Below are 27897 nucleotides of genomic sequence, written 5' to 3' on the forward strand. Positions count from 1 at the left end.
TCCTCTGGTACTTTTTAATAGCCATCTCTGTCTGTCTGACTCCCTCCCTCCCTTTCTCTGCCCCCTCTCTCTGACACACACACACATACCAGCGGAAGCTCAGGCTCCTGGATGACTGACAGCCCGGCGGAGGAGAGTGACAGGGAGGTTGCTCGGGTGGCGGCAGCGGCGTGCTGTTTAAGTCCGGTCAGGGTCTCTGCCTGTGTGGATGTCGGTTCCTATAGGACTTGATTAAATGAACAACAAGACTGAGAGGTGAGGTTATTATTAACACGTGTATTGCCTTAGGGTTGTCGCGCATTTAAATCCAGAGTGAGGTTCAGCCTACCTGCGTGTTGGCTGGTGCGACTGGTGCTTCTTCAATTTTTACCTTTCATTTTATTTAAGTAGCGACTTTTCTTTTTTTTTTTTCTTGTCTCTATTGTGGCGTTTGGTCCTATCGTATTATGGTAAATCTTGTAATAACTTATCAGAAGCTTTCGTTGCAAATCTTTCACTTTCTCAAACTAGTGTAATAATCAGTTCTTATCGATAGGGGCGCTGTTGGGCGCATTTTTACTCGTACAAAAATTGCAAAGAATTGAACTGGTATGATCAATGAAGTCCGTTTAATTAGTCATTAAATGCTCCATCTCTTATGATGGGCACTAGAAAACTCTTGTATTTCTATATTTTCTATTTAGCTTGAGTTAGTTTTTCTCTTAAATCATACTCTTGCACGGCAAGTTAAATCTGCAATTTGACTCAGCTGATGTAATACTACCTGCCTTGCTATTTCCCAAATTAATTAATATTTCATCACATTCATTAGCCTAAAGTAGCATGTTTTGTTACTTGTTAGTGTATATAACAAGAATAATTCAACCTAGAGGACTAATCATAACCAGTTTGCCTGCTGTGCAAATTTTCCCTTTAATACATGGGCTGATAAAATTTATTTTAGTTTAAATTCTTATAATCTACCATATAATCTCAAGTAAGGCTGTTATATATTTATTGATGTTATTTTGCAGAACATGTCAAACTAGCTGTGGTACAGATATATGAATAAAAAGTGGTGCACTACAACATTTTTCCCTGCGTTGTTATAGCAACTGCACTTGTGTAAGTACTATGTATTGCTAATAAATAATAACTGTAATTACAATTGAAAATATAAAAAAATTATATTTGGTTTATTGCTGATTATAATAGACAATCTTACTAACTCATAAAATCTATGGTGACTTCTGACTTTGGTAAACTGAGTTTTTTCTGATTGAATCTTAATTCTGTAATTAATCCACACTTAAAAGATAAATATTTTTGATATATGTTTTTTTCTTGTATTACAAGAACACAGACTTTTGAATAATGTTTAATATATTTAATGTATGTATTTTTATTCAGGACATTTATACAGTGGCCAGTAGACAACAACATTTACTCTGACAACTGTCATCCCTAGGTATTTTGCTAAATAAATGAGTCAAGTTTAATAGATTTGTATTCAGTCAAGTCAGTGAAGTCAGATTCAGATTCAAAAGCAATTAAAAACAGTTCAGTTCCAACTGTTACAAAATACTGTCATAGGTCATACAATTCCAATTATTAAAATGCTCTCTATTGAACAAAACCAACAGATCCCCCATCCTGAGCAAGCATGGGGCAACAGTGGAGAGGAATAGGTCTCCAACAGGAAGAAACCTCCAGATTATTGTTTTCAAACTTAGGTTGGGAACTCCAGTAATATCCCCTTTTTAGATCATGCTTTCATTCAGTAATCTATGTGTATTCTTTACACCTCTCATTGAGCTGAATGGAGATTTGAGTCACCTCTTTTCCACTTTGGGAGGTAGTCCCAAATCTGTAACCATTACGGTTTACTGTGAAAGCAGGCATAGTTATGATACTAAGGGAAGACAGCTGCAGAACTAGCAGGACTCCACAGTGCACACACTGAATGATCTTTTAGAGTCCATCTAAGAAATGTGTTGATCAGCTGCATCCGATGCAGATAATGACATGTTGAGGCTAGTGCACATCAACTTTGCTCGTTTTTAAAGCGCTGAACTGAATGGATTTGAAAAGGCTGCATGAAGATGGGGAAATAGAGCTCAGCCCTTTTGGATAGCATTTCTCAAAGGGCAACTCCGAAAAAGACTCCAATGGATTTTTTTTTATTTTTTTATTAATACTTTTATCATTATCACTATAAGTACCACAAAATATTGTGATAAACTTTGAAATCTATATCGCCCATCCCTATTCAATAGCAAATTTTAATGCTTAACTACCAAGAAACAGCATTTTGAAATTATTTCTTTAAAAATCATGTTAAAAAATATATAATTCTGAACAACTTTTTAGAATGTAAATATAATTATCACTCAAAAATAAAAGTAATAATAATCAGTGATTCTACTTCGATCTCCACCCGGATGACAGTGCTCCTCACACTATCTCTAAGGCCTAGTCCAGCCACCCTCTAGATGAGGATCATTTCGGCCATTTTTATCGGGGATCTCTTTCTTTCGGTCATGATCTATCTCATAACCATAGGTGAGGGTCGGAAAATTGATGGACCAGTAAATTTAGAGCTTTGCTTTTTGGCTCAGCTTTTTTTTTCATCACAACAGAACGGAGCTGCGCCCCTGTTACTGCAGATAAAGGCCCAATATGTCTGTCCATCTCCTGCATTGCATGGACGTCTGTGGCTCTGCTGAGGTGTTAAGGAAGCCCATGTTGCTTTGAAGGTGGCCTTCAGCTTGTTTGCGTTGTTCGCTCTGGTGGTCTCATCTTCCTGACTGATACCTTGATTTTTTTAATGAAATGCAAAATGTAGGTTGGGATATGACGTCTGATACTGGCACAGTTGGTAGCACTGTTTCCTCGCTGTAAGAAGGTCCTGGGTTTGAATGCTGGCCTGCGGTCTTTCTGCGTGGAACTTCCTCACCATGCATGTGTGGGTTTTCTCCATGTACTCCGGCTTCCTCCCACAGTCTCAAAAACATGACTGTTAGGTGAACTGGTTACCCTAAATTGCCCTTAGGTATGAGTGCTTATGATTGATTGTCCTGTTTGCCTCTGTGTTGCCCTCTAATGGACTGGTGAACTGTCCAGGGAGTACCCTGCCTCTTGCCCAATGACTGCAGGTATAGACAATGGATGTAAAATTTACGTATGCATGTAAAGAGGACATTTGGACCACTGAAGCAACACTCCAGTCTCTTTTTATCCTTAGCACAGGTAAGATGCTACTGACTTTCTCTCAGGTTCAGGAGATGAATGAGACAGTTCATGTCCAGTCGACGAGACGCCTTGTGAATCTCCCCAAAACTCTGGTCTTGACTTCATAATCCTTCTAAACCTTTCCTTTCCACTTAGCTTGTCATGTAAATGTCTGGATGCAGCAATCTGTGAGCTTTCAGCTTCTTTAGCATTGTTTTTTAAGTTTACCCTCTTTGAGGTCTGCTGAGAACAGTCTGCTGGAAGATGGTCCATTGACAATGGAATATTTATGAATCAAAGTATATGTCCCTAATCTTTACTAAACTCCCACACATATGTATACTGTACATATTGTGTGTGTGTATATATATATATATATATATATATATATAGCACCTTTAATTACATTTGTGAAATAACTTCACTTTTAGGTTTATTCAAATTTATTTAGATGCACCTGTTTTATTTTATGGACAAGATGCTGAAAAGGTTAATAAAAACACTTAAGACATGTCTTTGTACAATTGGGCTGCAGTAACACAATGAAAAAGAGATCTATTTTTTTTACACTGTATGCATATATCTATGTATATTTTAAAGTTATAAAACCCAGTCTTAAGTCATTATTTTTACTTTATTACAAAAGAAATTGTGTGTAGTGTTCCCAGGTTCGGTTCTTGACATCGCTCGGCTTCCTGCAGTCCTTTGAACGTACTTCACAGTCGGCGTGCTCGCACGTACTCCGTCCCTCTCTGTATTATTGCTCTGAAACTAACCACCATGGGGAGTTGAAGGCAAAGCGACAGATATATTTTTGTTATTGCTTTAGCAACTGAAATCGATCCATATGCCGCGTTTTGGAGCACCGTGTTCACGCCAGTATCCCCAATGCAGCGGACCACGGGGAACGGGCTTTCAGAGACGGTAGGACGGACACTTTTTAGAGGAAAACACGGGACGTTAAGGCACTAGCTTAGGAAGCTAATAAACTAGCTAAGAAGCGAAGCTAGCTGCTTCTGCCGTTGCTGCAGCCGCTGGAGTGGAAAGCGTGCCCCCGCTTTCTTGTTTCTTTTAATGTTACACCAGCCGGTTTATGTCGGGCGTATTCATTAAGAAAGTTGGTGTTGCTTTCGCAGGAGTTTTTTCAATTGTACAATTCACGCTTGTATTGAAGTGTTGTTGCATGCAGGCCCGTCTTGTGTGGCTGTGGAGTTTGTTGCTTTTCCCATCCCCCCACCGTCTTTTGCAGGCCAACATGAATGAGATTCTCACTTCAAAGCTCTGGCATCGCTGGTGGCATTGCTACGCGGCTAGCTAACAGTCTTAGCTTGTTAACACTGGTTGATTGTTTGGGAAATGACGTTTAACTTTGCGAAGAGTGATCTATGCCGGCTGTTAACGATGCTTTGCGAGTTGAATGGTAAACAAACGGCAACAACTTCGTAAATCTATTGGAAATTTGCATATACTGTTCTCAGTTGTATCTGGAGCTTTGCTTTCATGTAGCAAAACTTACAAGTTGTTGGTTTGACTATGGGACAAATTAGCCGAGCAATATTTTGGTATTTAAGTGGCTGTTTTACATTCAATCTCATTTTGGGGGTTCAGTTTGTCTACTCTATAACTAGCAGAGACAAAGATACTGAAAATAATTGTCAATACAAATGAAATACTTAAGAGCACAACAAAAAGGTGTTAGCATTTTCCCTCAAACAGTTGAATGTCAAAACATATTTCATCTTAAGAGCAATAAAAACACTTTCAATTGTTTCAAAGATTAAAAATGTAGATTAAGAAATAAGACAGCTGAAATGTTTTAAAAGCTCTTATTCATTTTTTGTTCCTCTGTATAAAGTTGTGATCCAAAACTACAAAAAAATCTTACTTTTATTTTTTTTTTTTTTTTTTTTTTTTAGGGGAATGTTAAAAAGTGTTTGGTGAATTTTGTGCCTTTTTTGGTGATTTAACTAAAAGTCAAATAATTGCCTTGCAGTTGTCCTTTTATTAAGCCAAAAGGTAGTAATTATTTTTGGAAATACTGTTTATGCTTAATAATAGAGGCAGGGAATATTCCCTGCTTTGAATCAAACTGACGTTTGTCGTCCATTCTTTATCAAATTAAACCGTCCCTTAAATCCTAAAACTAAGCTCTACATTCTTTCTATATTTGATGGACGTTTAAGCACTGCGTGGCACAATTAAGCATGTAACACATGAGCACATGTTTATTGTAAATCAGACACTGTTTTGTTGGACCTAAATTGTAGTAATAAGCCCCAAATGGGGAAAAAAAATAGACAATGAGGGATATTCTGGATACGCTCACTTTGCGTTGGCATCGGAAATTCTCGAAATCGCAACCCACAAAGTCTCATACAAAGCTGTTTTTGAGGGGATGATGCTGCCAGTAAGATTTAACACTTGTAACTTTCAGGTTATTTGTCATTGGACTGATAGGTCTGTTGAATAGTGTTTGCCAGGCTTTAGAAATAATGTAGAAATCAGCCGGTCAAACCTCCAAGTAAATCCAGGAATTGGTATAGGCCAGCGAAAGCCAGATCCATCTGTGTTTAAGAGTAATTAACTTCCATCAATTTACATATAAAACATTTTGACCAAAATCAGACTATTTGTCACAAAAATTGGCCTAATTTTTACTGTTTTTTTTATTTTTTATGTTGGCATAAAACTGTTCTTGGATGAATTTACCCATTTTAGAACTTAGTATAAATAATAATCCATTCTTCCTGATTACGTTAAATATCAGCTTGAGTTAGTGAACTTTGAAGCATAATGTAGTAATTTTTTAGTTTTTAAATACTCCTGCACACTTTCAGGAAAATCAAGTGTGTTTCCATCAGATTGAAAGTTTTTATTTTGCAGATAGAAAGAAAACAATAGATGACAAATGAAATCTGTGTTTTTTTCTATTTACTTCAAATCCAACCTGCGGTAGCTAATAAAAAATTACTTTTAGAATGGCCACAACCTGCCAGGTTGTAAAACCATAAATCCAGCAGCTGTGTGTTCTCTGAACGTAACCTCCCTAATAAAGACAGTCTGACTCATGTGGACCGTGAGAGATGAGTTAGTCATTCACATTTTTTTAGGTTTACTTGTGTTGTGTCGAGTCATACTACTAAAGCTGTCTCTTTTTTTTTCCATCCTAGGCTGAATTGTTTTCCAGCAAAATCACTGCTAGAGGGGAAGGTCTGACCTCCTTCTTCTGCAATCAGAGACATGAGCGTTGTCACAGAATTACATGGGATTGGGTACAGAGGTGGTGGAGGCGTCATGGCCTCTATGAATGGTCCCACACACTTTACCGAAGATGCCCCTCGACCTCCTGTTCCTGGTGAGGAGGGAACTGATCTGGACCCTCCGGTCCAGTCAGGCAACAGCCGGCCAAGCACCCTTTCCCAAACCCAAGGATATCCCTCATCTAAAATGGGAGACCCCTCAATTTACACACCCTCCTCCTCGTCCGCGACCCCACGTCGTCCTGACCTGGACCTGGGCTATGAACCTGAGGGCTCAGCTTCTCCAACTCCACCTTATCTGAAGTGGGCTGAGTCACTACACTCGCTCCTGGATGATCAGGAAGGCACCCACCTGTTCAGAAGCTTCCTATGCCAGGAAGGGTGTGAAGACCTTGTTGACTTTTGGTTCGCGTGCTCGGGCTTCAGGCAGACCAGCCAGGAGAAAAGGGCGAAGTTGGCTAAGGTTATCTACAGGAAATACATCGTGGATGGAGGCAGCATTGTCTCCAGGACGATCAAAGCAGCTACAAAGAGCTTCATCAAAGACTGCGTGGGAAAGCCACATCTAGACCCTGCAATGTTTGAACAGGTGATTAAAACACTAAGTTATGGTTATTGTTATTTTTATTCTGTAACCAAATAGAGCTGGAATCTTTGTGGAAAATTAGGAGTGTGTTCTCTTTGCACTAGGAAGTCTGGTGTTTAGAGATCCCCCTCAAGATAGCAGTTTACTGAATAGCCCCAAGTTCAGTATCTAATATTATGCAGCCGCAAATAGTCCATGTAAATATGTCTGTTGGTATATTTAATGTAATTTGTTGGCATAAAGAACAGCAACGTGTTTTCTCCATGCCGCTCTGTGTGGCGAGTTCCTGGCTGCGGCCTGCAGGGGTCCTGTGTGTGTATCAGCAGAGTTTGCCTCCCCTCATTGGTCAGCCTCGTCCTGGACTTTAAATAAGGATAAAGTGTCTGTTTTAGTGACTAATTAGCCAGGGTGAGCAAAAGTTTTGAAAGGCCAAGCTTTGCAAACTTTATTGGTTCGACAAAGTGCAATGCATGAGTGTCAGATGCCATAGATGAACTGGCACGGAAAAGTCACAGTATGTTCATTTGAAAATGCTGCAGAATGCACTTTGTGAAGTTAGCCAGATATGTGTGCTGCTTTTTGTTCCGGACAAATGATTGAGGGAACATTTAGACAACAATCTGGGCCCATGTATGACTGATGAATGCTGTTCCTGTGCGTAGTTATTAGCAGACTTCATGTAGCTTACCATGTGAGTTTTAATTCTGTCCATTTTCAACACATTTAACTGTGTTGATATTTATATTTCAATGAATACCATTTATACCAGACAAATGCAAACATAACATTTTTAAATAATAATTACAATTCATATGTATGTAACATGGAAATGTTTCAGCCCCTATTTTTGTGTCTTTAGCAGGTTTTGAAGGATTTAAGAGGAACAGATGAGTTTTACTTTAGAGTTGCACTTATGAATGAAATGATTCCTATTTTTCTTTTTTTCTACTTGATTCTCATCATATTTGACTTCCTTATTTTTTTAATCATGTTGGAGTCGGCACTTTATACATACAAAATAGAAAATACCAAATAGCATTTATTTTCTGGTTGATAGATTAACCAAAAATAAACTGTGTTTATTGGCAGGCTTATTCAAGTATGGCTACTGTGCATAAATAAACAGTGAAAGTTGCTGATATAAACTATTCATCTCATTAAACTAGTGGAAATACTGTACATAATCAATTTGTAGACCCGTTACAAATTGATGTTTGTATGTTTGTGTTTGTATGCATGAAATAAGAATACATTGTTGTTTTCTGGAACTGCTGATACTAGTTAGCACCACAATTACCAAATTCCATAGGTTTTCAACTTGCAACTAGACCACTTTCCCTGACTCCCTAGTCGCATCAAACGGTGCATAAATATTGCCACATACAATCTTCTTTGTTCGTAATTTTATGTTTGCTCTGATTTAATTATCAGCAGTTTAATTGCATCAGTTGGACAAATATTTGTGTTTCCCATCCAAACTCTTGGTGCAGAGGATGTTGCATGCTTGTCGCATGTATAAGCTTCGTACAGTGTTGCTTCACTGACTTCAGAGAGTAAAAAGAGGGCTATCGGCTAGTTTTTCAAAGTATATTGTTTTTAACGTTTGACAGGAAGCCACTTCAAATGGCCAGGCTGCATGAAGTGTCAGTCTGCTCCTGGTAACCCAAACCAATGTTTGCTGTCACAGTGAGACCTTAATGTCCCACAGTTTGAGCACATAATCAAATGTAGTTACTGTTGCCAGCTTCATAGCCAATTCAGATGATAAAACATGCACACAAACTTTCCATCCCCTAATAAACGCATAACCTTAGTATCATTGATCTCAACTTTGACCTATCTGCAAAGAATGGAAATCACCTAAAGAGACTCTCTTTGAACTGTTGTCCCGTTAGATATGATCTTATCTTCTTCCCGTTAACTTGATCACAAGTGAAAGTGTTGGCGTTAAGCTTGAATTGCCCACCCTGTTTCCTACCTATTCAACTGTGAGTACTCGTACTCGGTCGGACTTTGTAACAGTTGCGTATCGCTTTCAGCACCGTAAAAGCTCGCTCTGCAGTCACATTAGATCTGAGTCTGACACAGCGTGGGTCTGGTTCGTTTGGTTTCACTAAACAATCAAAAAACTGCTTTAATGTTATAGTCTATGTTTTCTCACAATTATTAGGTGTTGCATGTTTTTAGACACTAAAATGAGTGAACTAGAGCAAATAATACATTTACTGCAGCTTCCTTTCACCACTGCTATGTATAAATCAACAGCATCTTGCTTGTTATAAATGATGAGATCTTTTATAGGGAGATTACATTAGATGAAGAAAAACTGGGACTCTGTAAAGGGTTATGTTGTAGCTCACGTGGCAAATGTTCAATTCTTGCATTGATGACAGTTTTCGCACACACGAATGCACCATTACAGCGAAGGGGTTTGTAAGGAATGAAGCTGAAGCAAGTTTGTAAAAACAATCATTCGCTAAACACACAGAGAACTCTATTTTCAGACTACGGGTGACACCCATGGAATCTTTACACAATGTTTGATGCTAATGAAGAGCTGCACAATCAGGGCTGCTTTGGTGCAATATTTGGTAGACGACTATATTTCCCGTTTGTCTCTGCGTTACCCTGTGATGGACTTGGGACCTGGCCAGGGTGGACCCTGCCCCCCGCCCATTGATCCCTAGAAATGGACACTAGCAGTCCATGCGACTCGACAAGAATTAGGCAGGTTCAGAAAAGGCATCGATGGATATTTTAAAATGTGATGTATTAACACCCGCTCATATACAGGGGTTGGACAATTAAACTGAAACACCTGTCATTTTAGTGTGGGAGGTTTCAAGGCTAAATTGGATCAGCTTGGTAGCTGCGCTTTGTCTGATCCCTCACCTAAGATCTGTTTACCTTTGGGTGACCCTACCAGGGGCATAAAGCCCCTGACAACATAGCTCCTAGAATTATTGGGACACTCAAACCCCACCACCACGGTAAGGTGGCAGCCCAGGGAGGGGTAGTTGAATATCAAGGAAAATACCACAATGTAGAGGAAACATACAGGGGTTGGACAATGAAACTGAAACACCTGTCATTTTAGTGTGGGAGGTTTCATGGCTAAATTGGACCAGCCTGGTAGCCAGTCTTCATTGATTGCACATTGCACCAGTAAGAGCAGAGTATGAAGGTTCAATTAGCAGGGTAAGAGCACAGTTTTGCTCAAAATATTGAAACCCACACAACATTATGGGTGACATACCAGAGTTCAAAAGAGGACAAATTCTTGGTGCACGTCTTGCTGGCGCATCTGTGACCAAGACAGCAAGTCTTTGTGATGTATCAAGAGCCACGGTATCCAGGGTAATGTCAGCATACCACCAAGAAGGACGAACCACATCCAACAGGATTAACTGTGGACGCAAGAGGAAGCTGTCTGAAAGGGATGTTCGGGTGCTAACCTGGATTGTATCCAAAAAACATAAAACCACGGCTGCCCAAATCATGGCAGAATTAAATGTGCACCTCAACTCTCCTGTTTCCACCAGAACTGTCCGTCAGGAGCTCCACAGGGTCAATATACACGGCCGGGCTGCTATAGCCAAACCTTTGGTCACTCATGCCAATGCCAAACGTCGGTTCCAATGGTGCAAGGAGCGCAAATCTTGGGCTGTGGACAATGTGAAACATGTATTGTTCTCTGATGAGTCCACCTTTACTGTTTTCCCCACATCCGGGAGAGTTACGGTGTGGAGAAGCCCCAAAGAAGCGGACCACCCAGACTGTTGCATGCCTAGAGTGAAGCATGGGGGAGGATCAGTGATGGTTTGGGCTGCCATATCATGGCATTCCCTTGGCCCAATACTTGTGCTAGATGGTTGCGTCACTGCCAAGGACTACCGAACCATTCTTGAGGACCATGTGCATCCAATGGTTCAAACATTGTATCCTGAAGGCGGTGCCGTGTATCAGGATGACAATGCACCAATACACACAGCAAGACTGGTGAAAGATTGGTTTGATGAACATGAAAGTGAAGTTGAACATCTCCCATGGCCTGCACAGTCACCAGATCTAAATATTATTGAGCCACTTTGGGGTGTTTTGGAGGAGCGAGTCAGGAAACGTTTTCCTCCACCAGTATCACGTAGTGACCTGGCCACTATCCTGCAAGAAGAATGGCTTAAAATCCCTCTGACCACTGTGCAGGACTTGTATATGTCATTCCCAAGACGAATTGATGCTGTATTCGCCGCAAAAGGAGGCCCTACACCATACTAATAAATTATTGTGGTCTAAAACCAGGTGTTTCAGTTTCATTGTCCAACCCCTGTACATGATCATTGTGAGATCAGTTTCCTTTAGCCTCACTTGTGCTCCTAACCTGAATCTGTGTGAGCCCAGTCAAACACTTTACTGCTGTTTCTTCTGTTTTCACTTCATTACTGGTTACATACTACAGCTCGGCTTGAATGGGCTTTATGCAGAAATTACCTCTGTGACTGAGAGAAAACGTCACAAATACAGTGCTCTGTAAAATCCTCAGTGCACTGATGATTTTTTTTTTTTTTTTCTCGTGCATTGGGAAAATTTTATAGTTTTGAACAATATTCTTATAGACTTTCTTAAGGTTTTTCCAAAGGTTTCTCTTCAGACTTTGGCTGCTTTTTCACAAATTACCCGTCCAGGTCTTGCACCCCAACATGATAGCATGCTTTTGAAGTGTAAGAAAACATGCAAAAGCGACAAACAAATCATTAATTAATCTAAAACATCTACAACAAATGAAAAATGTGTAAATGTCTATAAGAATAATTTAAAAACAAAATCCTGCAAAGATCTAGCAGAGGTACCTGAGATGAACCTGTAGTTTTTTTTGTTTAGGGAGGGTCAGAGATTTAAAAAAAACCCAAAGTCAGAACTAGTCTGATGGAACGTTGCGTTTCTATTAATGGAATAAATCTGTCTAAACAACCAGAGTGGATAATTTTTTATGAAGAATATAATCAGATGTAATATGCTGTCATGATATAATAAAATATATTGACTTAGTGGAGAGCTGTATTATTATTATTATAAAATAATATTATAGTTTCTTTCCTTATTGCTTGCTTTTTCCAAAGAGGTATGTGTATGAGAAGTCGTAAATTCCAAAAGATTTTTCTTTTTCTGCTCCCGTTTATTTATTTGTTGTCTTTCTTGTTCCATTATAGTGTGTTATGTTTATTTTATCCATTATCAAATGAAATAAAATGTAATTAATAAATAAAAAATACTAAATACCAGGTTTTCTTTAGCTTGTAGCACTATGGGACACTCATTTTATGTGGTAGACACACTGTCTTCCAAACCAATATTCTTAACTTCTTGCATTTATAGACATTAGAACAAATTGTGCCTTTATGACAGGCTGCTGTAAACACACTGCATAACAATTGAATTTTCTTTTCCGGTATGTGTGGAAAAACTGGCTTTTCCCATAGGTTTTATTTCGCAGGGATCTCAGTGATCGGGTTCTGGACTGAAAATGTGTGTTTGAAAAACATGAAACATGAAACATTTTCGGTTTTAACAAACCCAGACAATATGGTGAACAAATTCAAGTTTTACTTGTATTTGTGTTAGAGAGCTAAATTCTCAACCCTAACGACTGCGAGTCAAATAAAAAGTACAATATCAAGCAAGATCTTCGATGTAGTCTAAGGATAAAAATCTGTTCCAGGCTCAGACAGAGATCCAAGCCATGATGGAGGAGAACACCTACCCCTTGTTCCTTAAATCTGATCTGTACCTGGAGTACACACGGACGGGAGGAGAGAGCCCCAAGCCTAATCCCAGTGATCAGAGTCCCTCATCAGGCCCAGCCAAGCCCCTGCCTGGCTACCTGCCAACTCTGGCTGAGGATGTGGAGTGGAGGTGAGATAAACTTTATATTGACATGCAGTTCTCAACGTATGTTTTGTCATTTTTAATAAAGCAGTAAATTCCACTGGCTTTTGTCAGCTGGTCGGTTTCTGATGCCAAGTGCATCACTAATAGTGTTTGAAGTGCAGTACAGTAACAGTATTCAAACCCATTGAACCTTTTTGCACTTTGTCATGTTACAACAACAAATTTCAAAATATTATTTTTAATATGATAAACCATCTCACAGAAATGCATAATATTAAAGGGGAAAGATAACTAGACACAATTTGTAAATACAAATGTATTTATCCCGACCCCATCCCCCACCCCGCTGAGGCAATACTTCGTAGAGCGACCTTATGCTGCTATCATCCCTGTGCTTGTGACTAAGATTTTTGCCTCTTTTATTTCATTTCTACAGGTCCTTCTCAAAAAATTAGCATATTGTGATAAAGTTAATTATTTTCCATAATGTCATGATGAAAATTTAACATTCATATATTTTAGATTCATTGCACACTAACTGAAATATTTCAGGTCTTTTATTGTCTTAATACGGATGATTTTGGCATACAGCTCATGAAAACCCAAAATTCCTATCTCACAAAATTAGCATATCATTAAAAGGGTCTCTAAACGAGCTATGAACCTAATCATCTGAATCAACGAGTTAACTCTAAACACCTGCAAAAGATTCCTGAGGCCTTTAAAACTCCCAGCCTGGTTCATCACTCAAAACCCCAATCATGGGTAAGACTGCCGACCTGACTGCTGTCCAGAAGGCCACTATTGACACCCTCAAGCAAGAGGGTAAGACACAGAAAGAAATTTCTGAACGAATAGGCTGTTCCCAGAGTGCTGTATCAAGGCACCTCAGTGGGAAGTCTGTGGGAAGGAAAAAGTGTGGCAGAAAACGCTGCACAACGAGAAGAGGTGACCGGACCCTGAGGAAGATTGTAGAGAAGGGCCGATTCCAGACCTTGGGGGACCTGCGGAAGCAGTGGACTGAGTCTGGAGTAGAAACATCCAGAGCCACCGTGCACAGGCGTGTGCAGGAAATGGGCTACAGGTGCCGCATTCCCCAGGTCAAGCCACTTTTGAACCAGAAACAACGGCAGAAGCGCCTGACCTGGGCTACAGAGAAGCAGCACTGGACTGTTGCTCAGTGGTCCAAAGTACTTTTTTTCGGATGAAAGCAAATTCTGCATGTCATTCGGAAATCAAGGTGCCAGAGTCTGGAGGAAGACTGGGGAGAAGGAAATGCCAAAATGCCAGAAGTCCAGTGTCAAGTACCCACAGTCAGTGATGGTCTGGGGTGCCGTGTCAGCTGCTGGTGTTGGTCCACTGTATTTTATCAAGGGCAGGGTCAATGCAGCTAGCTATCAGGAGATTTTGGAGCACTTCATGCTTCCATCTGCTGAAAAGCTTTATGGAGATGAAGATTTCCTTTTTCAGCACGACCTGGCACCTGCTCACAGTGCCAAAACCACTGGTAAATGGTTTACTGACCATGGTATCACTGTGCTCAATTGGCCTACCAACTCTCCTGACCTGAACCCCATAGAGAATCTGTGGGATATTGTGAAGAGAACGTTGAGAGACTCAAGACCCAACACTCTGGATGAGCTAAAGGCCGCTATCGAAGCATCCTGGGCCTCCATAAGACCTCAGCAGTGCCACAGACTGATTGCCTCCATGCCACGCCGCATTGAAGCAGTCATTTCTGCAAAAGGATTCCCGACCAAGTATTGAGTGTATGACTGTACATGATTATTTGAAGGTTGACGTTTTTTGTATTAAAAACACTTTTCTTTTATTGGTCGGATGAAATATGCTAATTTTGTGAGATAGGAATTTTGGGTTTTCATGAGCTGTATGCCAAAATCATCCGTATTAAGAAAATAAAAGACCTGGAATATTTCAGTTAGTGTGCAATGAATCTAAAATATATGATAAATTTTCATCTTGACATTATGGAAAATAATTAACTTTATCACAATATGCTAATATTTTGAGAAGGACCTGTATATGGCTCTAGTTAGGAAAAACAAAGGGTCCTCACAGTATGATGGTCCCGCTACCTTGTTTCATGGTAAAGATGGTGCTTTTGTGTTAATGTGCTGTGTTTAGTTTTCTTTCACACCGTTTTTTATGTAGACACAAGAGTTTAGTATTGGTCTCATCTGACCAGAGCTCCTTTAAACCATGTTTTGTGTAGATTCCTGCCACTAGCTTCCCTGTAAACAGATTGTCCCACTTGAGCTTTGGGTGTCCGCAGTTCCTCCAGAGCTATCATGGGCCTCTTAGTTGCTTCTCTGATTAATGCTCTCCAGCTTTACCTGTGACCTGTCTGCTGTGTTCCTTGGTGTTCATGATGCAGTTTATTCACTAATGTTCTCTAATAAATCTCATTAGGTGGCTTAATTATTGGTCGAGACTTCAACGTTCATATTGACACAACATGTTAAACGGCAAACGCACAAACAGGGACATATTTTGGACTTGATCATCACTAATGGTCTAAACATTTCCAAAGTGTCTGTAACTGATGTTGCTCTATCTGACCACTTTTCTGTTATTTTTGAAAGCGTCATCTGCTATGACTCAGTTTGCCAAAGAGACATGATAAGAAAACGCATCTTTACGGACGGTGCTGCTGAAACCTTTAACCAGATTTACTCTTCTACCTCCACTTTGCCCTGTAACACTGTAGATGAGCTGGTAGATAACTTTCATTTTAAAGTGTCAGACATCATTGATTCAATTGCTCCAATTAAAGTGAAAGTCGTTTCTGGGAAGGAAAAGCCTCCATGGAGAAGTGCTCCAACAGTCAGAAGTAAAAAAAGGCAGTGTTGAAAAGCTGAACGCAGGTGGCGAAAGACTGGACTCAAGGTTCACTATATTATCTATAAAGAGACACTATACAGATATAACCTACAACTGAAAAATGTAAGGGAATCTTTCTTTTCTGAGATCATCAGCAAAACATTAACAATGCTCGTGTATTATTTGCCACGGTTGACAGGTTAACAAACCCTCCTGTAACTGTAGCATCTGAACTCCACTCTACCAGGGCCTGCAATGAATTTGCTACATTCTTTACTGAAAAAACCCAAAAGATCAGAGGGGCAGTCAGCACATCCACATCAACTCCAGTACCAATGTTGTCTCCAACTAGAACTGATTTTGACAAAATTTCCCAATTTCACCAAATAAATTGCAAAAACTAAGAAGAAATCATACAGCAACTAAGCTCTTCTTCCTGCTGTCTCGATGTTTTACCCACAGCTTTCCTTAAGAAAGCTTTGCCTGTAATAATATCTGATTTAACACAAATAATAAACACGTCCCTTTTGTCAGGTGTTTTCCCCCAGGCCCTGAAAACAGCAATTATCAAACCTCTATTGAAAAAGAGCAACTTGGACAAGCTGCTGGATGGGCCAAAATGTTCTTCAGCTGAATCAAAACAAAACTGAAGTAATAATCTTTGGACCAAAGGAAGAGCGTTTAAAAGTTGGCACACAGCTTCAGTTAATACAGCTAGAAACCACCAGTCAGGCTCGAAACCTGGGTGTAGTGATGGACTCAGACCTGAACCTTCAGATACACATGAAGACACCTAAAGAACATCTCCAGGATTGAAGGACTAATGTCTCAGCAGGACCTTGAAAAACTAATTCATGCGTTCATCTTTAGTAGAATTGATTACTGCAACGGTATCTTCACAGGTCTGCCTAAAAAGTTGATCAGACAGCTGCAGTTGACCCAGAACGCTGCTGCCCGCGTCCTCACTAGAACTAAGAAAGTGGAGCACATCACCCCGGTTCTAAAGTCCTTACACTGGCTCCCTGTAGCTCAAAGAATAGACTTTAAAATACTTCTGTTAGTCTATAAATCACTGAATGGCTTAGCACCAAAATACATTACAGACTTGTTGTTAGTGTATCAACCACCCAGACCTCTCAGGTCTTCTGGCTCAAATCTACTCTGCAGAACCAGAACCAGAACTAAACACGGAGAAGCAGCTTTTAGTTCTTATGCTCCACTAATCTGGTATAAACTCCCAAAAAACTGTAAAAGTGCTGAAACCCTAAGTTGCTTTAAATCAAGATTAAAAACTTATTTGTTTAGAGTGGCCTTTGACTATGCCATCTAGGCATGATTAGTTGCGTTTTCAGTCCAATATTCCTTTCATTTTCTTATTAATCATTTTATCATACATTTTTTATTTTACTTTTCTTAATTATCTTTTTAATAATTCATTTTTATTCTCTTTAATTATTTAATTAGCTTTATGCCACTGCAATGTACTTTTCCTCTTATGTTTTTTCTTTATTTTTCACGTACAGCACTTTGAATTGCCTTGCTACTAAAATATGCTATACAGATAAACTTGCCTTGCCTTGTTTTCGTATGTTGTGGTATTAGGGCTGAATATGTGGGACAAGGCAACATCATCTAGCACTATGCATACTCTGGGTTTTTCAAAGCGCTTTACATGAAGAACAAAGGAACATAATAAAAAAAAAAACAGGACACATCAAAAAGACAAACTAAGCACCACCGTTTTAAGATTTTTATTTATGAAAAAGCTTGAAAACCATGAATCATTTTCCTTCCGCTTCAAAATTATATGCAACTTTAGTTGGTCTTGGTCTATCACATAAAATCCCAATACAACATATTGACGTTTGTGGGTGTAATGTGAAAAGTTTCAGGAGGTATCAGTACTTTCAGTGCTAAATACATGGTTTAAATTGTATTTAACACACTTACTATTTAGGAATTATATTTACTCTATGTTTAGGTGTGGAAGTGGAGTTCGAGAGGTGGAGGATGAGAAAGATGAGGAAGATTGCGGCGATACACCAGTCAGTAGGCTGACTCAAAGCCTGCTGATGCACACGGCATCACAGAGAGCCTCGCCCAGCCGGAGGAGGCAGGACAGCAGGGAGTACAGGTGTGTGCCTCAGTTAACAGAAAAATAACAGTAATAGCTTAAATTTTGATGCTTTATTCCATTTTGTTATGCAGTCGAAGTAAGGGCAGTTTCAGATTGCAATTGCTTTTAGCCTAGAATGTACTTGTTACGTTTTATGCATTTTGTTGTGTAATTTAATAGGAAATGATATAACAAACCGAAATAAGACGAAACTGAGACCAATTAATGTGTATTTTAAGGTGCTTCTTCACAGTGTTTTTGTTCCCGTCCTTCCTCAGACCGTGGAAAGAGCCTGTAAACCCATACTACGCAAACATGGGCTACGCCCGAGCTCCAGCAACCAGTGCCAACGACAGCGAGCAGCAGAGCATGTCAAGTGATGCAGACACAATGTCCTTGACCGACAGCAGTGTGTAAGTAATTCATTTTTGTCACCAATTCATTCACACCTTCATTCATTTGGCTCCGTAATTTCATCAGGCTAAAAGCAATGGGACCCCTGTTCTTTGCACAGTTAAGACACATATTTAATGCTTCTTTTTTGTCTGTGTTCCCAGAGATGGTATTCCTCCATACAGATATCGGAAGCAGCATCGGAAAGAGATGCATGAAAGTGCCAAAGCCAATGGCCGTGTGCCCCTACCTCATATACCTGTGAGTGTAGTTATACATCAGTCACCCCATTGTCAGCTTGAAATGTTGAAGTATGTTCCACATTACACACTTGAAGTCTGTTTACATAACATTTTGAGGATTTATTGTGCATATCTTTATCTTGAGAAGCCATGGGCCAGATATCAAGATGTATACCAAGGCTTTAAGTTACAATTTCAAAGCTGCTCCGAGGGATTAAGTTCCTACTGTTTAGTCAGTTACATGTGATGCAGGGACCAGGTTTTGTTGTATTGAGCACAAAGTAATGCAGCGCTGCCCCTCCCCCACCTGTTCCTGTCAGCTGGCTGTGGAAGGCTACAGTACATTTCTCTTATGTTCAAGAAAGGCAGATTTGAGCAGAATAGATAGCCTGACTAATTAGCTGACCAATATCAATTTATGTTCTTTACAAGGTTAAAACTCTTGCTGAGGCAGTAGAAATGTAACTGTTAAAATGTGTTCTGTTTATGTTTTCTCAAAGCGCACGTATCGCATACCAAAGGACATCCACGTAAAGCCGGAGATGTTTGCAGCAGAGCTCATCAACAGGCTGGAGGGCGTTCTCAGAGAAAGAGAGGCCCAGGAAAGGCTTGAAGAAAGATTGAAGAGAGTACGACTGGTGAGTGTAGAGATTATAAAAGGCGTGCTTTATTTCAGCTGATGTGCTTTGTCTTAAAAAATATATTTATATATATATATATTGGGGACGCTTCATCTTTTACAGTTTTAACTTGAAAATGTCCTCTAGGTTACGTTATGTGTGGAAGGGCTGTGAAATTTATTGAATGTATTTGTTGTATCATGAAACTGCTCAATGTTCTATATCTATACGTGTGAAAACTGACAATATTGTGACTGTGAAGTGTAAATTTCCATAGCAACCATTGCACATCTACATACAGTTTTACTGATGGCCCAGTTTCTCTTAGCGCTCCTGAACACATCACACACTGCTTTCCCATGTGTAAAATTGTGCCACAAGCAGAGTGTTTACCAGGTGAGTTGAGAGGGAGCATGATGATAACAAAAAAAGTTAAGTGTCAGGTGTTGAATTAATAGAGAAACAGCTTGTTTGTAAAGGTAAACTGCTCTGGGTTGGGAAGTGTGATAAGAAAGAGACATTAGGCAGTCTGGACGTTTAGCGAGCAGTCATCCTGGACAACAAAGACTTCAGCTTGTTTCCATCAAATTGCTCAGATTGGTGAAAGCTATAATTTGGCTGATAATCTGCCGACAGAACAAGGGATGTTAGAAAAATCAGGATTCTGCTGCAGGGCAAAAAGAGTCATGGAGACATTAAGGGAATGTACAGATCATGTTACCCCTGTGCAACTAACAAACACTGAGCAGATTGTCGTAAGTTTTAACAGACAGAAATTATTGGCAGATTAACGGGGATAATAAAATTTATTATTTCAGCCTTTGTCAAAGAGTGAGTAATTTGGTTGTAAATAAGTTGCTCAGCTGTATAAAATGGCTTCTATCCTAAACTCTGTTCTGCTGTTCATGTAACCAATTATGGAGTTCATTTGAAACGTCATCATTAATTGACATATATTGCCGTAACCACTGGTTGACAAAGTTTCCGATCACATTGCAAAGTACTTATTTTTAAATGTAAAATATGGCCTGATGGGAAGGACACTGGATGTTTCAGTTCCCGCCTGGCGAGTCACCAGTCAGAGCTGGTCAAGCTGATTATTATTTTTTTTTGTGCATTTCTATCTCCCCAGGAAGAAGAGGGGGATGATGCTGACGTCTCCATGACAACCTCCATGTCTTCTCACAGTATACCACTCCCCCTCCCCTTATCGTTTCCACCTCTATACGGTGCCCGTTATTCAGAGACCACTGCGAACACAGGAACAGCCGCCACCTACGGCGGCCTGGTTACCATGGAGGACCCTCACGAAGACAACCCAGAATCTATTTTGGATGAGCATGTGCAGCGGGTGATGAAGACGCCGGGCTGCCAGTCGCCAGGGGCTACCAACAGCAGCTCAGGCGGAGGAGGTCGGCACACTCCACCCAAATCGTTGCGCTCACCTGACGGTGGAATCGGACCGCCTCACTACCCCTCTCACAAAGGCGGAGGACACAGTCTGCCAACTGTGGGGGCAAAAGGTGGGTCCCTCTTACATATTTTCCATTTTAAAATGGAACTTGACGTTTCTTTTTCCTTATGACTATATACTGTCACCAAATTGTTTGCCTAAATATTGACCTGTAAGTTCCTGTTTGGAAGAACGTCGTGTTGTGGCTAAAAGCACATGGAACCTGTTGGATGTCTTTCATCACTGAGACTCTCCCTCATTTATTTCAGGCATTTTCCACCATAAGCAGGTATACCACCACAGAGGAAGAGACGGACAGGAGGAGATTGGAGGTCGGCCTCTGCCCAACGTCCTGTGGAACGGAGACCAAGCCAATCAATACGCAGGCCGGAGAAACTACGCGGACGGAGCTGGAGCCAGCACTCTCGAGGGCATGGGTAACAGGTATACATGCGTGTTTTATCTCCAACATTGTATGAGCTTTTATTTATTCAGTTGACCTCCAAATTGTTTGTTATATTATTTCTGCAGTAGCAAAGGCAGCACAATGTCACGGCGGGGTGGTAAGAAGACAGAAACATCGAGCAAAGGTGACGAAAGTGGGCGTGGCCTGGAAACCCCGGTGTATTCAGGCACTCAGGTGGAGGATCTGGAAAGAAACCAGAAGATTATGCAGTGGATGATGGATGGAGACCGGCAAAGGAAGAGTTCCCATGGGTGAGGAAAACCTTGCATTGGCTAAAATATTTTTTTCTTGTTAGTTTTATTCTTCTGTAGCTACGTCGCAATTCTTCAGCATTGTTTGTGCCTTATTAACTTTCTCAGCTGTCTTCAACTGGTTGCATGTGCAAGAAAGATTTTTACAAATTTTTGTTCCCTTTTTACTCTCAGTGGCAGTACCAGTAGCTCCAGGAGAACAGGAACCAGCACCGACTCCCCACGTCCAACTTCAGTTGAACGACCTGGAGCCGTGCACCCATGGGTCTCCGCTCAGCTGCGCAACAACTCCTCCTCAGTGTCCACAGCTATCCCTGGCTCATCATCCACTCAAGTTCAGCCTTCGCATCCTTTCATCCAGGACCCGGCTATGCCACCCAACCCAGCTCCCAACCCCCTCACGCAGCTGGAGGAGGCTAGAAGGAGGTTGGAGGAGGAGAGGAGGAGGGCTGCTCTACTACAGGCTAAGCAGAAGTATGAGTTTTTTTTTTTATATTTTAACATCAGGTTTGCCTGAGATCATTACATGTTCTTCATTTCGGGTGTTTGACAAGGATCTCCCGTTTTCTGTTAGACACAAGTCTGGGAAACGACAGGTGTGTGAGAACATGACCGTAGCGTACTACTTCTGTGGAGAGCCCATCCCATACCGGACATCAGTAAAGGGCCGCGTGGTGACTTTGGGCCAGTTTAAAGAGCTGCTTACCAAAAAGGGCCACTACAGGTGAGAACAAATGGCTCATACACTACCTTCCATAATTGTCCATACTTCCTAAACGTTTTCACATTGTGGCATGTGAAAACCGCCAAGTTCAGTGTTCTTTATGAGCATTTTATATTATAAAGTGGAAGGAACATGATAGATGGTTTTCACAATGTTGTACAAAGATCTGAAATGTGTGGTGTGCATTTTTATTTAGTGCCGATACCCTTCATAAAACCCAGTGCAGCAAACATGTCTCATAAATCTTATTTCTAAAGTCCACCTTTGTGTAATTTAATAGTAGTATAAATACAGTTTTGGTAATACAGTTTAGTGAACATACAGCATCATGAAGACCAAGTAACACCCAATAAAGGTCAGTTTAGTTGTAAATTTAAACCAGGGGTTTGGAAAAATATTAAAAGTTTTGAAAATCCCACAGAGCACTGTCCCAATCGATCATCTGAAAATAGGATGAGTATGGCACAAGTGCAAACCTCCATGGTCGTCCACCTAAACGTACTGGCCGGGCACAGAGAGCCTTTGTCAGAGCCACATTTAAAAGCCTCACGGTAACCCTGGAGGAGCTGCAGAGATCCACAGCTCATCCAGGAGACCCTGTGAACACAACAACTCAACAACTATTCATCGTGCACTCAGCAAATCTGGCTTTAAAAGAATAGTGGCATTAACATAGCAATAAGAAGTCCCATTTGCAATTTGTCACAAGACATGGAAAGGAAATTGTTTTAGTTAGAGGGGAGGAAAAACTGACATTTTTGGCCTATATGCAAAATAAAAAAGCAAAACGTGACAGAAAACTGACACTGGATGTCACCAAGAATAGACCATCCCCACTTTAAGAAATGGTGGGGGCAACATCATGCTGGGGGAACTTTTCTTTAGAATGGACTGAGAATGTTGTCAGAGTTGATTTAAAGATGGATGTAACTGGAGGCTGAAAAAGACACCAGACTGGCGGAGAGATACAATGGAATGGTTTGGTTTAAAGCATTTTCATGTGTCAAAATGGCCCAGTCAAAGTTCAGACCTAATTCCATTTGAGAATCTGTGACCAGACTTAAAAGCTGTTGTTCATAGAGGCTCTGATTGAGCTTCAGCTATTTATGCAAAGAATATTATTGACCCAAGGTGGCTGGACAAAAAAAAAAAAAAAAACACTTTTTAGATTTTTTTAATTTGTATAAAATAAATCAATGCATCATTTTACATACATGTGCTACCTTGTTGGTCTTTCATTTAAAATCCCAATAAAATGTTTACGGTTGTACCGTGAAGAAGTTAAAAAGATACAAATACTTTTCAGTATGTTCTAAAAAATGATGGTAAGTTGGAATTTTGTCGTTACATGTTGAGAACTAATAGTTGACTCTGTTCCCTGATGCTGTTCTCTTCAGGTTCTACTTCAAGAAAGTTAGCGATGAGTTCGACTGTGGTGTTGTGTTCGAGGAGGTCCGCGACGACGACGCGATTCTGCCCATCTTTGAGGAGAAGATTGTCGGGAAAGTGGAGAAGGTTGATTGAAATTTGGGAACAGGAAATGGAATTAGTTGATTTTGAAAGGAGGAGATGCAAAGAAAACGTTCGGGTTGAAGAAACGGAATAACCTGTGGGAAATCGAACGTTGGCAAGAAGAATGTTGAATGAGCAACGTGTCTCAGAAGGGAGAGGAGGGTGCATAGAATGATTGAGGAAGATGGGATTTTCATGGATAAATAAATACCTGCGTGGATTAAAAACATAAAGGAAAAAAAGCTCAGTCAGATCATGCTGGAATGGAGGAAAGAACAAAATATTTCACCTGTTCTGTTCTTCATGCATCAATAAGGAGAGCTGTAAAAATATGCCTCAGCAGTCTTTTCCTGCAATCGATGGAAAGAGGTGAGGAGACTTCTGGAAGAAAAGAGGATAAAAGTAGTCTTCCACTTCTGTTCTGGAGGAGTCTGTCCTCTGCAGACCATTACAATGCTGCTACATTACCACGGAAACGCTTCAGTCGGTGCTTGGGACAGTGAAGATGGCAGGTTCCCTCCTCTCAGGATCCGAGCCGCCTCTCGCTGTCTCTGTTCCTCAACAGCTGGGGACCGGTGGGAGAGGACAAAAAAAATCTTGGAACTTTTTCACCTGCTTCTCGTTTTTTTTGTTTTGCCTTTGTAGCCTCAGAACAGAGAGACTTATCACGGTAACACGGCCCAACGTGTTACTCACTGATCTCTCACATCCTTTTGTTCAGACGACAGTTCTCTACATAACTTGTTTACCAAAGCTACATATTTTTGATAGGACAAGTATTCTAGCTACTTGTTATCATTTCATTTGATTTGTATATGAACAGGTACTATTACTTACTGCATTTACTGCATTTTTTAGTCATATCTCACTTTATATTGTATTATTGTGTATGTTTTGAAAATAGCTTGTCAGTCACGTTTCTCGTTATCAAATCATGAAAGTACCTGTCGTTTCTGTCCTGTCGACACACAGATTAGGATTCGCTTCCCTTAAACTTTTTTTTTTTTTTAAGCTCGCTTTTTTCTCCACTATAGTTTTAGTCACCGCCCTCCCCCTTTTACAAACGCCTCTGCATCTTTTCCACGTCCACTGGTGCACATCGATTGGAAATCATCCGTTGTATGTGAGGTTTGTTACGGAGTGCGGGTAGTGGGTGTGCTCAGTCCGTGCAGGTCCTTAAATTCTGGTCCCGAGTTGATCCCGGAGGGAGCCGCGGGTAACTTGCAGAGTGGTTCACATTATTGTGTTTACAGGTCTTCAGATTAAGTTAATATGGAAATTGCCTTTTCTTTTTCTGCTTGGTGAAATCCTCAACAGGAGGTTTATTCTGGGTGCCTGCCTGGTCAGTGCTATTACTCTATTAAAAAGCTAATTCTGAATCATATTCAAGCCTTTATCTATCTTCCTTGTAAACTCTGCCAAAGAACACGAGACCTATGAGCTTACATGCTTGTCTAAGAATACATTTTTTCCATAATGAGCTGAAGGGAATGTTCCTCCTGCAAATTTGCCAACCTAAAACATGGCAGTCAGACAATTAGTTTGAAATAGAGATGCAGCGATCAGACTTTTGTGATTTTTCTGGACCTATAATATCTTTTTTTATTTTTTTATTTTTTAAGATTTTATCTGCCTAAGTCTATTTTAGTCAATTTCTGATTTCTCTTTACAAACTTTAGTTACAAGCAGTCAAAATGTGTTTGTCTAGCTTTCCAGCCATGAACAGTCACTACTTATTTCGTTTAGAAGCAGAGGTGTTGTCACTGTGTATGTGTCTGAGAAAGTGTTCACTGTAAAACAGAATTTCACTATTTAAAGCAAAGACAATGTGATCACAGAGGTGACATTTTAAGATGGCATTAGCATGCTTTATTAAAGCCTAGCACGGTTACCTTCACAGTCTGTTTATTGCCTTGACCAGGGCTCTGAAACCAGTGGCTCCTTAAACCCTCCACTGTGGTTCTTAATATTTTGTCCAAAACGCCTAAGGCAATATTTTAAAATGTAAAAGTAATTTAAAAATGGTAACAACTTAATAATAAATAAGTACTATCAAAACAAGCCTTGCTTTTGTGGCTCTGAACAAATTAGCTGGACCAAAGGCGAAAATGGCTCTTAGGGTTGTAAAGGTTGCTGACCCCTGGAATAGGCAATGTGAAAATTTACCACAACTCTGAGAGGGGGGAGTTCCTATCAAACTTGTTAAAGTGTTGAACAGGTGCCCGCTCAGCACCAGCTGTTTGGGTTCTTACCACCACAAGCTCTGGCACAGATAAACTGGTTCAACCTTAGCACCGGATTTGAGGAAAGAGCTTGAGGTGTGCTTAATGAGACCACCAAACAATCAAAACCTGGTGAAGCGCTGTTTAGGACTCACGCTTTAGTTTGTTTTTTATCTGCCTAATTTAAGACAAGCAAACCCTAAAAAAAAAATCATTGAAACGTCACACAACCCTGAATGCCATTTCTGACTCTGATCCTAAACATAGTCTTTTAATGTCACGAGCTCTTAATAAATCCAGCTCTAAAATTGGTTCATCTCCCCTTTCCCAACTCTGGTCCAGATCAGAAATCAGCTGATTGGGATTTAGAAACTTGAACAGGTAAAACCTGTCTAAAACAGTGAAAACGTTAAGATTTTAATAATAGGACATCTGTTTGCAGATATGCTGAGATGAATAATGTGATTTCTGTAGTTAAATTGTCTCCTTGCACTGCGATTCTTTACAAAAACCCATATGAGGATTTTACTGGATGAGGTGTTTATAGGTTGCTCTCAGGTTGTGGAAAGTCGAACTGGTTCTTTTATTTAAAAAAAACACAAATAAAATTTCAAAATGGCTGCCCAGATATCCATATCATTTTAATTGATTGAGGTTGAAAGTTAAAAAACAAAGAGACATAGCGACTGTGCTTTGATATGTTTAGCCTCCCTGTTATCTGCAGGAACATCACTCCCCTATTGAAATGAACAGCCAAGATGAAGCTTCTTTCACCTTCTGTGCTTCCTTCATTTTAGGACCTTTTTGTACCATCTTCCTTCCTGAAGAGTGTTGCTATTAGTTTGACTCTGTCGTTTATAGTTATGAATCTAATCTCAGTTAACGCGCTCTAGGTTCTGGTTTTGTGTTTATTTTACAGACATGCGTTTGGTGTTAAATCTTGTCATCTAACGGTTGTCGAGGAAACAGAAAAAGCACATTTTAAATCCCCTGTCCTTTTAACCGCTTCCATTAGTACTTTACTGCAGGGGAGCCTCAGTGCCGCAGTATCTTAGTTTTGTTCAGCTGGTTCACTGAAACACACCAGCTATCTGAGCTGAATGTATTTTTATCTTTTGCTCATTTCCTGAAAGGAATCATCTGCCTCCAGTATTGATCTCATGCTGTTGGGTCGGGTTGCGCTTTTTTATCCCCATGCTGGTAGATAATTGAATGTGTCCGTCACACAGGTTCTGTTGGAATATCAAGGACGTTGTCCTGGGTTGAAAGATCTGAATTGTCCTTAAAACCCCTTATGCCTTCAGATGAAAATAAAAAATTTAGATATGTATTTGTTTATAAAAAAAATAATAATAATCACTGAGCATGTTGTTTATAAGGAAAGCTTTTGAAATAATTTAATTATCTATTTGTATTGTTTCTGTGCTAGCTGCTTTGGCCCTCTGACATCTTGTAACATTAGCAACGGGCAGTTAAATGACAACAATTGTCAAGTTTTTTTCTGATTTAGTTTTGAAACGACAGCAAGAACACCTTCATCTGCTGCAGTGGGGATTTGTGTCAAACACAGTGCCTTTTTATCATGTTTTCTTAACCATTCTATGTTTTTAATGTAAAAAATGTAGTCATAAGTCACTCCTGGTGTGTGTTTTCTTTAGGGCCGCAGCGTTGCTCTTTCACGCTTCTGTTCAGATCAACCTTGTGCTGTAAATATGTATATTATCATTTCATACATGTTCTCAGACCCGCACCACATTGTCTATGGTGTTCCTGTTTTTTGTTTTTTTTCCAATGCAAAGATGTCCCTGTGCTGGTTCCACTTGTACATTTCTTTTAAAAAGGTACTTCATAATAAAGATGTTGAATAAACCTTTTTTTTTTTGTTGTCTATTTTATATTTAAAACTATAGGTGCTAAAACTTTACATAATACCAATAAAAGATTACTCATGTATAAATGCAGGCCTGATGAAACGTATTTCCATATACTGTACACCATATCTCAATACTTGATTGGGGCTCTTTGTGCCTGAGTTACTTCATCAATGCAGTGTGGGTGGGAGGCAATCAGCCTGTGGCTCCATTGAGGAAGACCGGATTGCGTTATTTGAGACTT

General features: G+C 40.1%; 1 protein-coding gene across 2 annotated transcripts; it reads left to right on the plus strand.

The window, feature by feature from the left end:
- The first annotated feature begins 3892 nt into the window (after positions 1-3892).
- On the plus strand, positions 3893-27652 carry LOC124868576 (axin-1-like). Of its 2 annotated transcripts, none has more exons than XM_047365990.1 (13): positions 3893-4134; positions 6381-7059; positions 12773-12966; positions 17765-17917; positions 18178-18312; positions 18457-18553; positions 19035-19172; positions 20287-20677; positions 20877-21051; positions 21142-21324; positions 21499-21798; positions 21899-22048; positions 23446-27652. In XM_047365990.1, the coding sequence occupies exons 2-13, from the start codon at positions 6451-6453 to the stop codon at positions 23570-23572; spliced, it is 2652 nt and encodes an 883-aa protein (XP_047221946.1). In that variant the 5' UTR covers positions 3893-4134; positions 6381-6450; the 3' UTR covers positions 23573-27652. The 2 variants fall into 2 exon arrangements, with proteins under 2 accessions (XP_047221946.1, XP_047221945.1); XM_047365989.1 differs by having other exon boundaries at positions 3894-4134; positions 21139-21324.
- Positions 27653-27897: the final 245 nt, after the last annotated feature.

The sequence above is a fragment of the Girardinichthys multiradiatus genome, chromosome 5 (genome assembly GCF_021462225.1).
Source record: "Girardinichthys multiradiatus isolate DD_20200921_A chromosome 5, DD_fGirMul_XY1, whole genome shotgun sequence".
NCBI classification, from domain to species: domain Eukaryota; kingdom Metazoa; phylum Chordata; class Actinopteri; order Cyprinodontiformes; family Goodeidae; genus Girardinichthys; species Girardinichthys multiradiatus.

Coding starts and splice junctions, on each gene's coding strand:
- LOC124868576 (XM_047365989.1), top strand. CDS start 6,451: ATGAGCGTTGTCACAGAATTACATGGGATTGGGTACAGAGGTGGTGGA. Junction 7,060..12,772: donor ACCCTGCAATGTTTGAACAG/GTGATTAAAACA, acceptor AATCTGTTCCAG/GCTCAGACAGAGATCCAAGC. Junction 21,052..21,138: donor CTCGAGGGCATGGGTAACAG/GTATACATGCGT, acceptor TTATTTCTGCAG/TAGCAAAGGCAGCACAATGT.